The sequence below is a fragment of the Salmo salar genome, chromosome ssa22, assembly GCF_905237065.1.
Source record: "Salmo salar chromosome ssa22, Ssal_v3.1, whole genome shotgun sequence".
In the NCBI taxonomy this organism is placed as follows: domain Eukaryota; kingdom Metazoa; phylum Chordata; class Actinopteri; order Salmoniformes; family Salmonidae; genus Salmo; species Salmo salar.
The window spans coordinates 26898386-26910722 of NC_059463.1; the positions used below are offsets into that span (position 1 = coordinate 26898386).

Genomic DNA, 12337 nt, shown 5'->3' on the forward strand with positions numbered 1-12337 from the left:
TTATTTTGTTAAGCTTCTTTTGTTTTATTTTCTAATCAAGTTAGAAGAATACCCCATTGAACCCACACTTACTGTAGAAGTATTCATCCAGTAATTTGTGCTTTTTAATAACATCCTGAGAATGAAGCTATTCATTAATACATTTTCACATTAATCAATTGTCAATACACAGTGCACTAATAACAAACCAAAACAGATGAACCGAAAACCAGTATTGCAGGTATCATGGGTATAACTTTTTTTTTTTTAAATGGGGATGTTAAAAAGAGCAGTCTCCCCAACAGATCTTAAATAGGATTAAAGAACATACACCATTTGATATATACTCTAAACCAGACATTACATGATTAATCTTCTCATTGACAAATATATAAAAGTATGATATCACACCTATATAATTCCTATTGCCATAGCAATCCATAGGCAACCCATTCAAATATGTGGGTATCAGTGGAGGCTGCTGAGGGGAGGATGGCTCATAATAATGGCTGGAATGGAGTAAATGGAATGGTATCATGGTTGTGTTTGATACCAATACATTCAGTCCATTCCAGCCATTCCAGTCCTCCCCTCAGCAGCCTCCATCAGTGGGTATAGTCAACTCCTGATGAGTGAACACTCTGTTTCAGTACAGTGCAGTTAATTCATATACATTATTTTTGACTTGCTCCAGATATCTGCATGCTATGTCTGCATGCATGCTATATGCACACTCCAGTTAAGTGCATGTCTTCATGCTAGTCCAAGCCACTGCATACTGTACTGTACTGTATGTCAGGAGTTGACTAATTTAGGTGTTAGAGATGGGTGTACACTAACATGTCACTTGCATCTACAGTAACGAATATCAAACTGTTGACAAACTGCACACATTTCATACACAACAAATATACAGCATTTATCTAAGTAACAATACAAAATGTATTACCTTGCTTTAGTCTTTACTCCCTGTTAAGATCACATCTATATGTCCAGTTAAAAAAACTTTTAAGGCAAGGCAAGCAGTAAGTCTACAACAATAGATGCAAAAGTAAAAAAATATTGACTAGCTTGAGAATCTCTATAGGGAGATCACACACAGTGAAGAGGAATCTTTTCATTACTGAAACTCTTCTGAATAACTTATTCACAGAGAAAGCCAGCTCCTCGTGTGTGTAGAACAGGGATGTGCAACTGGCGGCCTTTTTTTAGAATACACAAGGCGCAATTTCGAAATGTGGTTGTGCACATGTGGGTACGCAGACCCGCGAGTAACTACGGCCCCTCATGATGAGTTCAGATTTTTAGTGGGCCCCACGACCATCAAAGTTGGCCATCCCTGGTGTAGAATATTTTGTACGATGTGAGTCAGTATGGTGATAATTGGGATCTATTCTCTGTGTGTGTAGCCTGTGTGATATAAGTTCTCTCACTGTGTGTTGGAGTTGAGTGTGTATAGACAACCCAGCAGAGGGCACTGTTCTGTGTTTGTGGCATTATTTCCCCATCCTTTCTATTCCTCTGTAGATCTTAGGAAACATATTGCACTTGTCCCAGACCAGCAGCCATTATGAAAGCACTGGAACCACTGATCTTGAATAGAATGTTCTAGAATTCAGAATCTTCTTGTCGTCATCCTGCTGTCAATCATCCTGTAAGGGTCGTGTCCTCTAGCCTACAGACACTCCTCTTTCACATACAGGATCTCATGGGCTGAACTAGGGACCTTAAAGACAGTTAGACAGAGACAGATAGTAAATGACGAGTGTGTGTGTGTGTGACAACATGCACAGCAATATTCTAGCACCTGGTTGACTCCTCCCACCACCAGCAAGCGGTCCCTGATGACGATGGACGAGGCAGAGCATCGCGCCATTGCCATGGGAGCCAGTCTCTCCCACTTCCTCTTCTGAGGGTGGAAGGCTTCCACCGTGTCCAGAACTGAAGGCTGGTGACCTGGGGACCATGCACGGTCATCACACGGTGTTCATACAGTCAATATACAGTGCATTCGAAAGTACATTATTCAGACCCCTTGACATTTCCCACATTTGCTACATTACAGCCTAATTCTAAAATGGATTAAATAGTTTTTTTCTCCAATCTACACAAAATACCCCATAATGACAAAGCAAAAAAAAGGTTTTTAGAAATGTTTGCAAATGTATTACCTTTTTTTGACTATTTTCTACATTGTAGAATAATAGTGAAGACATCAAAACTATGAAATAACACATATGGAATCATGTAGTAACCAAAAAAGTGTTAAACAAATCAAAATATACTTTATATTTGAGTTTCTTCAAAGTAGCCACCCTTTGCCTTGATGACAGCTTTGCACACTCTTGGCATTCTCTCAACCATCTTCATGAGGTAGTCACCTGGAATGCAATTCAATTAACAGGTGTACCTTGTTAAAAGTTAATTTGTGGAATTTCTTTCCTTAATGCATTTGAGCCAATCAGTTGTGTTGTGACAAGGTAGGGGTGGTATACAGAAGATATTTGGTAAAAGACCAAGTCCATTTATGACAATAACAGCGCAAATAAGCAAAGAGAAACGACAGTCCATCATTACTTTAAGACATGAAGGTCAGTCAATTTGGAAAATTTCAAGAACTTTGAAAGTTTCTTCAAGTGCAGTCACAAAAACCATCAAGCGTTATGATGAAACTGGCTCTCATGAGGACCGCCACAGGAAAGGAAGACCCAGAGTTACCTCTGCTGCAGAGGATACGTTTGTTAGATTTAACTGCACCTCAAACTGCAGCCCAAATAAATACTTCACCAAGTTCAAGTAACAAATCTCAACAGCAACTTTTCAGAGGAGACCGTGTGAATCAGGCCTTCATGGTCTAATTGCTGCAAAGTAACCACTACTAAAGGACACCAATAATAAGAAGAGACTTGCTTCTGCCAAGAAATACGAGCAATGGACATTAGACCGGTAGAAATCCGTCCTTTGGTCTGATGAGTCCAAATTGGAGATTTTTGGTTCCAACCGCCGTGTCTTTGTGAGACGCAGAGTTGGTGAACGGATGATCTCCGCATGTGTGGTTCCCACCGTGAAGCATTGAGGAGGAGGTGTGATGCTGTGGGGGTGCTTTGCTGGTGACACCGTCAGTGATTTATTTAGAATTCAAGGCAAACTTAACCAGCAAAGCTACCACAGCATTCTGCTGCGATACGCCATTCCATCTGGTTTGCGCTTAGTGGGACTATCATTTGTTCAACACGACAATGACCCTAAACACACCTCCAGGCTGTGTAAGGGCTATTTGACCAAGAAGGAGAGTGATGGAGTGCTGCATCATATGACCTGGCCTCCACAATCACCCGACTTCAACCCAATTGAGATGGTTTGGGATGAGTTGACCGCAGAGTGAAGGAAAAATAGCCAACAAGTGCTCAGCATATGTGGGAACTCCTTCAAGACTGTTGGAAAAGCATTCCTCATGAAGCTGGTTGAGAGAATGCCAAGAGTGTGCAAAGCTGTCATCAAGGCAGAGGGTGGCTACTTTGAGTAATCTTTGTTTAACACTTTTTTGGTTACTACATGATTACAGGTGTTATTTCATAGCTTTGATGTCTTCACTATTATTCTACAATGTAGAAAATAGTAAAAATAAATAAAAACCCCTGAATAAGTCGGTGTGTCCAAACTTTTGAATTGGTACTGTAAGTATTCAGACCCTTTATTCAGTACTTTGTTGAAGCACCTTTGGCAGCGATTACGGCCTAGAGTCTTCTTGGGTATGACTCTACAAGCTTGGCACAACTGTATTTGGGGAGTTTCTCCCATTCTTCTCTGCAGATCCTCTCAAGCTCTGTCAGGTTGGATGGGGAGCGTCGCTGCAAAGGTATTTTCAAGTCTCTCCAGAGATGTTTGATCGGGTTCAAGTCCTGGCTCTAGCTTGGCCACTCAAGGACATTCAGCGACTTGTCCCAAAGCCACTCCTGCGTTGTCTTGGATGTGTGCTCAGGGTCGTTGTCCAGTTGGAAAGTGAACCTTCGCCCCAGTCTGAGGTCCTGAGCGCTCTGGAGCAGGTTTTCATCAAGGATCTCTCTGTACTTTGCTCCGTTCATCTTTCCCTCGGTCCTGACTAGTCTCCCAGTCCCTGTCGCTGAAAAACATCCCCACAGCACGATGCTGCCACCACAATGCTTCACCGTGGAGATGGTGTCAGGTTTCCTCCAGGCGTGACGTTTGGCATTCAGACCAAAGAGTTCAATCTTGGTTTCATCAGACCAGATAATCTTGTTTCTCATGTTCTGAGAGTCCTGTCAAGCGGGCTGTCATGTCTCTTTTACTGAGGAGTGGCTTCCGTCTGGCCACTCTACCATAAAGGCCTGATTGGTGGAGTGCTGCAGAGATGGTTGTCCTTCTGGAAGGTTCTCCCATCTCCACAGAGGAACTCTGGAGCTCTGTCAGAGTGACCATCAGGTTCTTGCTCACCTCCCTGACCTTTTTTGGTACCCTTCCCCAGATCTGTGCCTCGACACAATCCTGTCTCGGAGCTCTATGGACAATTCCTTCGACCTCATGGCTTGGTTTTTGCTCTGACATGCACTGTCAACTGTGGGACTTTATGTAGACCGGTGTGTGCCTTTCCAAATCATGTCCAATCAATTTACCACAGGTGGACTCCAATCAAGTTGTAGAAACAACTCAAGGATGATCAATAGAAACAGGATGCACCTAATTTTCGAGTCTCATAGCAAAGGGTTTGAATACTTATGTAAATAAGGTATTTCTGTTATTTCGTTTTTATAAAATAGAAAAAGTTTCTAAAAACCTGTTTGACTTTGTTATCATGGGGTATTGTGTGTAGATTGATGAGGATTTGAATTGTTTTATTTCATTCATTTTACAATAAGGCTTTAGCGTAACAAAATGTGGAAAAAGTCAAGGGGTCTGAATACTCTCTGAATGCACTATATGGTCATCACACATTGTCATGACCAAAAACACACATATATGAGCCTATTCACACTCCCATTTACACTCCCTCACCGAGTCCTCCTGCTACGACCATCCTGCCCCTGAGGAAAGATGAGGCAAAGTCAGCCCTCTTAGTCTTCATGGCCACCGTGTCCTCTGACTTCAACCACAACCCTGGAGGGTAGACAGGAGAGGATGATGTTAGAGTGTGTGTGTGTGTGTGCAAGTATAAACCTCATTTTAATAAGGGTGGGGGAGGCAGGGAAGTGTGCGTACAATCAACTTTGACCACTGCATAAAACTCCAGCAAGGTGACACTTTTTTTTTCTCCATTTATTTTTGAATTCTGCAGTTACAATTTGGTGTGTGCCTGAATGCTGGTGGCACCACAACTCAATAAGAAATACTGTGCGCACCTTGAATACAAATGTCCACACACATACACATCAAGCTACCAGGTCATGGCCCCAGATATTGGAAATAAGAAAATATGGTACATTTCCTGTAAAACCATCCAATCTGAACACTTCACTTGCTTCAAAGGAGAAAAACAAGTTATATGTTGGCAGGGGATGACTATTACAGTAAATTGGCATATTATTTACACTTCTACTTAGGCAAACATTTGTGCTGCTAAAGACAGTGAAACTATTTCAGAGAAACAGCATCTAGGGAGATTTTTTGTTTTTCAAAGACTCTTTTAAAGCTTTTATGTTGTCTGTAAGAAACCCAAGCCTGCGTGAGTTTAGTGTCTCTGACTTCACAATCAGCTCCACAGAGAGAGAGGAAGAGAAATACAGAGGGAGAGAGAGAGGGAGACAGAGAGACATAGAGACGAAAACATAACCAGAGCAGATAAAAGCACTTTGTTAATGAACTGTTGCCAATCCAGCCCATATTTGAGCTTGAAAGGGAATAAGGCAGAGCACAGCTGGCGACGGGCACACTGCTCTGCGACTCACTGCCAGGGCCTTTGTTGTTGAAGTATTGGCTGGCTGGCACTCTCAGGGGCTTCCTCCAAATAACTTTTTTAAACATATCATATTCAGCACTAAGTTCCCTTTTTCCTTCAGATTCAGAGGGAGGGGCACACACTAACACACTAGCGGGAAGAAAGGTTCAGAGAGTTTAGTTGCTCTACTACAGATAGTTGAACTAGAAGGGACTGGAGATATTGCAGTTGTGTAGTTAATGTATGTTCTGGGCTGTGTGTGAGTGTATCTTGTATACAGAGAGTGTGCATTGGTGTGATGTATTTTCTACAGTTTTGTAGAAGCTTTGGTAGTCAGTGGTTTTCCTTTGAACAGATCATGATGAGCTACAGTCAAACAGACATGGAGAACACAGTTCTGGATACTAGAAAATTCGGTGCTCTACATTGTTATGAGTTATGTCAATGTCTGTCTTTGTATATTGGAGTCCTTTTAATATTCTACTTTTATCAATGTAATCTACACTCAGTGGCCAGTTTATTATTAGGTACACCCATCTAGTATCGGGTCGCACCCCCCTTTGCCTCCAGAACAGCCCGAATTCTTTGGGGCAAGAAAACGTTGCTCAATTGGTATCAAGGTACTTAATGTGTGCCAGGAAAACATCCCATACACCATTACACCACCACCACCAGCCTGTACCGTTGACACAAGGCAGGATGGGGCCATGGACTCCTGCTGTTTACGACAAATCCTGACTCTGCCATCAGCATGACACAACAGCAACCGGGATTCAATGGACCAGGCGATGTTTTTCCACTCCTCAATAGGAGTGGAACCTGGTATGGTCTGCAATAGCCCATCCGTGACAAGGACTGGCGAGTTGTGCGTTCTGAGATGCCGTTCTGCACACCACTATTCTGCGCCGTTATTTGCATGCCTGTTAGCTTGCACGATTCTTGCCATTTTCCTTCGACATCTCATTAACAAGCTGTTTTCTCCCACAAGACTGCCTTGTTGCTGCTATTTTGCACACACATTTTCTGTCAAAATTCTCAAAACATTCTCTCAAGACATTAAATTCTAGGTCAATCCAGAGCCATATATTCAGATATCTAAATAAATGGCTCTGGGTAAATCTAACAATGAGTGAGCTACAGAGTATAATATCCCAGTGTGATAGTTGCAGACAGCATGACCATCTGTGGAGGAAGGCAGATAATAACGCAATCTGTTTCTGAATCCTGTAATTTAAACACCTCCCTCCCTCCTCACTGTAGCTCATCTCCCAATTCATCTCCACTTAGATTAGATTGGGAGGGGGAGTGAATGGGCCTTATTGTTTACTGTGTGTGTGTGAGTGATGAGTGTGTGTGAGGAGGAAGGTAGGGAAGAAGGTAGAGTAAATGCCTGTCTGATATCTCTGGAGTAAAACCCAGCCAGCCTGCCAGCTGGCCAGACAGACATTCTCACCGTGGTGTTAGATTAGTATTCAGACTCCCACTGCTTCTTTCATTTGGCTTCGACTGGTAAAAATAGAAAAATTCAAATGCGTGACAAAACAGCCTATTGTTTGAAATTACTTATCGATTTTTTACCTGGGTATGGCTCTTACTTTTCTCTTCCTGGTCTCTTTTCAATTTGACCATTTGATATAAATTTTCTGTGAGACGGAAGATAAGTCGTTTTTCCAGGAGTATGAGGTGTGTGTATGTGCAGCTAGCTTTTATTTGGAGAGAAATATAACTTTATTGTGTACCTGGAGAGGAAATCAGTGCACTTAAATGCATATGTATGTGTTTTGTGTATGTGTTTTTTTTGTGGTTCTTACCCTGGTTAGTATCAAAGATGTTGACATTCTTGGTGAACTTGGAGCTCTGGTGGCCCCCTCCCTTCCTTAGCCCCCCCAGCAGACACAGCCTCCCCGAACTGTCCCAGAACACGCCACCGTACGAACGTTTACACGGCATGTTGGGTAGTGTACTCCAGGAGCGTGTCTCTGAATCAAATACCTCAAAGACCTTCAACGTGCGCTTACACTGACGCCCACCTAAAGAGAACACACACACACACTTAGAATACACATTACACGGGCAAACTGGCAAACACGCACACAAGCATGAACAGACACCCAAACACGCACACCCTTTCCTTACCTGCCACGTAGATCTTGTTGCCCAGTAGGTGTGCTGTAGCATCATATCGTGGTGTGGGCATAGGGGGCAGTAGTGCCCACACATTCTTCCTCAGGTCATACTGCTGTAGTATACTACGAGGGAGCAGGTCTGAACCCATTCCACCCACTGCCAACGCACGCCCATCTACAGATAAGGGTGAGAGAGAGAAACTGATCCATTAACATGGATCTGGCCATGTACAGAATGCAAGTATATATGTCCTTGTGTCACCCCCCCACCTACACACCTTTCACAGCGACAGCCACCCCCCACCTACACACCTTTCACAGCGACAGCCACCTCCCACCTACACACCTTTCACAGCGACAGCCACCCCCACCTCATCTTCTCTGACAGCCACCCCCCCACCTACACACCTTACTACACCTCCACACACCTTTCACACGGCGCGGCCACCCCCACCCACACACCACCTTTCCCAGCACCGCCACGGCCGCACCCGCCCGAGGGGTGGGCATGGGGGGCAAGCTTAGCCATTGGTCCCCCTGAAAACAACAAAAAAGTGTAATTAATTACATGGTTGATTAGTCCTGTGTAAATGTTTGAACCGATGCGTTCTGTGTTTAATCCTGTGTCTGTTTGTGTGTGTGTGGGTTGTGTGTTTGTGTGTGTGTGTGTGTGTGTGTGTGTGTGTGTGTGTGTGTGTGTGTGTGTGTGTGTGTGTGTGTGTGTGTGTGTGTGTGCGTGCTTGTGTGTATGCTCCAACCTACCTCTGGAGAGTAGAGTTCCAGGGCTGGGGAGGGCCTCCCTGCAGCATCACAGCCCCCCAGCATGTACATCTGCCCCCCCACCTCCGCCAGGGAGTGGTAGACACGACCGCTTGGCAGCCGAGCCAGGCTCTGCCAGTGGAACTCCAAGGCCGAGGGCACAGACATCTATATCTCGGCCCAGGGACGGGAAGGGTTGCTGGGGGAGAGGTGAGAGAGAGGTGGGTCCAGGGAACCAGAGATGGAGGTGGACAGGGTTAGCACCCCTGGGTATAGTGCCGTGTCAACGGGAAGAGTCGAGAGAGTGGTGTTGTCAGGAGATCCAGAGAACTAGGTGGAAGACCAGAGATAGCGGATGGAGCAAGGTCAGCAAAGCCCAACCGGAGGCTCTTCCCCTGGAGTTGACCACTGGCTCGTACTAGGTCCTGGAGGAAATGGGAGGGAAGGATGATTAGTATGGAACAGGAAAGACAATGTAATATAATCCAATAGAAGAGTACTTGTCTAAGTTCCCACTGACTCAGAATAATATGGTCATTTAGCAGATGCTTCTAATCAAAGCAACCTACAGCTATTTACTATTGAATAGATTGGATGTTCTGTTCTGGCCTTTGGCTGTGTGTGTGTGTGTGTGTGTGTGTGTGTGTGTGTGTGTGTGTGTGTGTGTGTGTGTGTGTGTGTGTGTGTGTGTGTGTGTGTGTGTATGTTTATGTGTATGTGTCATGGCCCTCTTTAGCTGTGTACAAAATCAGGATGAATTGGGCTTTACAAGCAGAGGAAAACATCCATCAGTAACCAGGCAACCAGCCTTCCCTTCCCCACATCCCCCTCCCTCTTCCTCCTCTCTCTCCGTGTCTAGTTCTTGCCTGTAACCTATTTCTTCTACCCACACAGACAGTGTGACAGCAGCAGCAGCCGCATGTTGGATCAGCTCAGTGTTCTTTCATAGTCCGAGATCATCTGGTCGTCACAACGGTGGCACGGAACTACTCGTTTCTCCTAAGTGGGGATTTTTATTTTCGCCCTCACTCACCTGACCATACCCTCATTTGAATTCCATGCTGTCACTGTCACTCGTCCCTTGGAGACCAACCTCTTGACATCTGCCTTCAAGTAATTTCTTTCCAACTCTGTTTCCCCTTCTTGCCTCTTTTGACCTCACCCTTTGCCAGTCCCCTCCCACTTACAAGGCTGGCAATATGCTTGACCTCATCTTTACAAGATGCTGTTCGCCTACTAATCTCACTGCAACCCCCTCCACGTCTCTGATCACTACTTTCCTTTTCTGTCTCCCTTTCCTCCAACCCTAGTCACTCAGCCCCTACCCAGATGGTCATGCACCATGTCGCAATCTTCACTCTCTCTCTCCCCCACTACTTTCTCCTCTTTTCTCCTATCATCTCTCCCTTCTGCTAAACCCTTCTCCCTCCTCTCTCCTGATTCTGCCTCTTCAACCCTACTCTCATCGCTTCCCGCATCCTATGACTCGCACTGTCCCCTTTCCTCTTACCCGGCTTACTGTCCCCTTTCCTCCTACCCGGCTTGGCCCTCCCCTCCTGAAACATTGGCTGAGTGACTCACTGCTTACAGAACAGGGCTGCGGGCAGCTGAGCGAAAATGGAGGAAAACTACATTTCCAGAGGACCTATCATCCTTCCACTCCCACCTCTCTACCTTCTGTTGCTCTGTATGCACTTTGTATTACTCTAAATTATAACCTTCTGTCTCTAACCCGAGAAAACTCTTTTCCACCTTCTCCTCCCTCCTTAATCCTCAGCCCCTCCCTTTCCCTTCTCCCTCTCTGCGGACAACTTTGTCAACCTCTTTGAAAAGAAGTTTAACGACATCTGCTCCTTATTCACTCAGCCTATTGAATCCACTGTTCACTTTCACACAGAACTACCCTGCGCCTTGACCTCTTTCTCCCCTCTCTCTCCAGATGAAATCTTGCGACTAGTGAGGTCCGTCCACCCGAGAACCTGCCCACTTGACCTCTTCCCTTCCCTGGAGACCTTCTCCCATTCCTCACTTTCCTCATCAACTTATCCTTGACCACTGGCAGTCGTTCCCCTTTTTAAGAAACCAACACTCTGACTCAAACTACAGACCGGTATTCCTTCTTTCTTTTCAAAACACTTGAGCATGCTGTCTTTGAGCATCTCTCTCGCTATCGCTCTCAGAACGAAGTTCTTGACCCTAACCAGTCAGGCTTCAAGATGGGTCACTCAACCGAGACTGCTCTTCTCTGTGTCACGGAGGCTCTTCATACTGCCAAAGCGGACTCTCTCCCCTCTGTTCTCATCCTCCTAAATCTGTCCGTTGCCTTCGACACTGTGAACCATCAGATCCTCCTCTCCACCCTCTCAGGGCTGGGTGTCTCAGGTTCTGCACACTCTTGGATTGCATTCTACCTGGCAGGCCGCTCCTATTAGGTGTAGTGGAGAGGATCTGTATCTGCACCATGTACTCTCATGACTGGTGTCCCCCAGGGCTTGGTTCTAGGCCCTCTCCTCCTCTCTATACACCAAGACCAGCCTTCCCTGTAGCTCAGTTGGTAGAGCATGGTGTTTGCAACGCCAGGGTTGTGGGTTCGATTCCCACGGGGGGCCAGCACAGAAAAAATTAATACAAAATATGTATGAAATGTATGCATTCACTACTGTAAGTCGTTCTGGATAAGAGTGTCTTCTAAATGACGTAAATGTAAGACACTCAGCTCTGTCATATTCTCACATGATATCTCCTATCATTGCTATGCGGATGATCCTCAACTACTTTTCTCCTTCCCCCTTGTGACACCCAGGTGGCGACACGCATCTCTGTGTGCCTGGCAGATATCTCAGCTTGGATGTCGGCCTACCACTTCAAGCTCAACAGACAAGAAGAAGCTGCTCTTCCTCCTGGGGAAGGCCTGCCTGCTCAAAGACCTCTCCATCATGGTTGACAACTCCACGGTGTCCCCCTCCCAGAGTTAAAAAAGCCTTGGCATGACCCTGGACAACATGTTCTCTGCAAACATCAAAGCAGTGACTTGGTCCTGCATGTTCATGCTCTACAACATTCGTAGGGTATGACCATACCTCACAGAGGAAGGGCCACAGGTCCTAATCCAGTCACATGACATCTCCGATCTGGACAACTGCAACTCTAGCACCACGTTCTGCCAACTCTGGTCTCTTGGCCCTTCTACACCTAAAGTTAGGACAGCAGAGTCCCTGCCCATCTGAAAACATCTGAAACCCTAGCTTTTCAAAGAGTATCTTAAATAAGAGCATCTGCTTCAGTAAATGACTACAAAGTCAAATATAAATGACGTAAGAGTCCACAGCTAAAATCCTGGTAGCGACAGGATCACTTACAAAATACCTATTTCTACTGAGCAGTGACAACCTATTAACACCCCCACACATCACACTGAGAGTGTAGGTGGGTAACATAAAATATGGATATCATTAGGCTTCATTGACAAAAAGCCTTTAGTAGACGAAGTGCTTGGGTCCACATCACTCAAATATAATTGGCTTATTTCAGTATGTATTTTTTTTCCTGCGAGGGAACTAGTGTGAGTTTGGCACATTCA

At 45.1% G+C, this 12337-nt stretch overlaps 1 protein-coding gene across 1 annotated transcript in view; it reads right to left on the bottom strand.

The window, feature by feature from the left end:
* Positions 1-12337, bottom strand: part of LOC106583114 (kelch domain-containing protein 8A) — a 20533-nt gene continuing 8196 nt past the window's right edge. Inside the window, exons 2-9 of the mRNA XM_045705695.1 lie at positions 8761-9182; positions 8459-8535; positions 8345-8406; positions 8009-8173; positions 7684-7902; positions 4993-5094; positions 1787-1935; positions 1-1705 (exon numbers count right to left, since the gene is read on the bottom strand). Coding sequence (XP_045561651.1) covers positions 1655-1705; positions 1787-1935; positions 4993-5094; positions 7684-7902; positions 8009-8173; positions 8345-8406; positions 8459-8535; positions 8761-8925 — 990 coding nt within the window. The 5' untranslated portion in view covers positions 8926-9182 and the 3' untranslated portion in view covers positions 1-1654. The remainder of the gene's footprint in view (positions 1706-1786; positions 1936-4992; positions 5095-7683; positions 7903-8008; positions 8174-8344; positions 8407-8458; positions 8536-8760; positions 9183-12337) is intronic.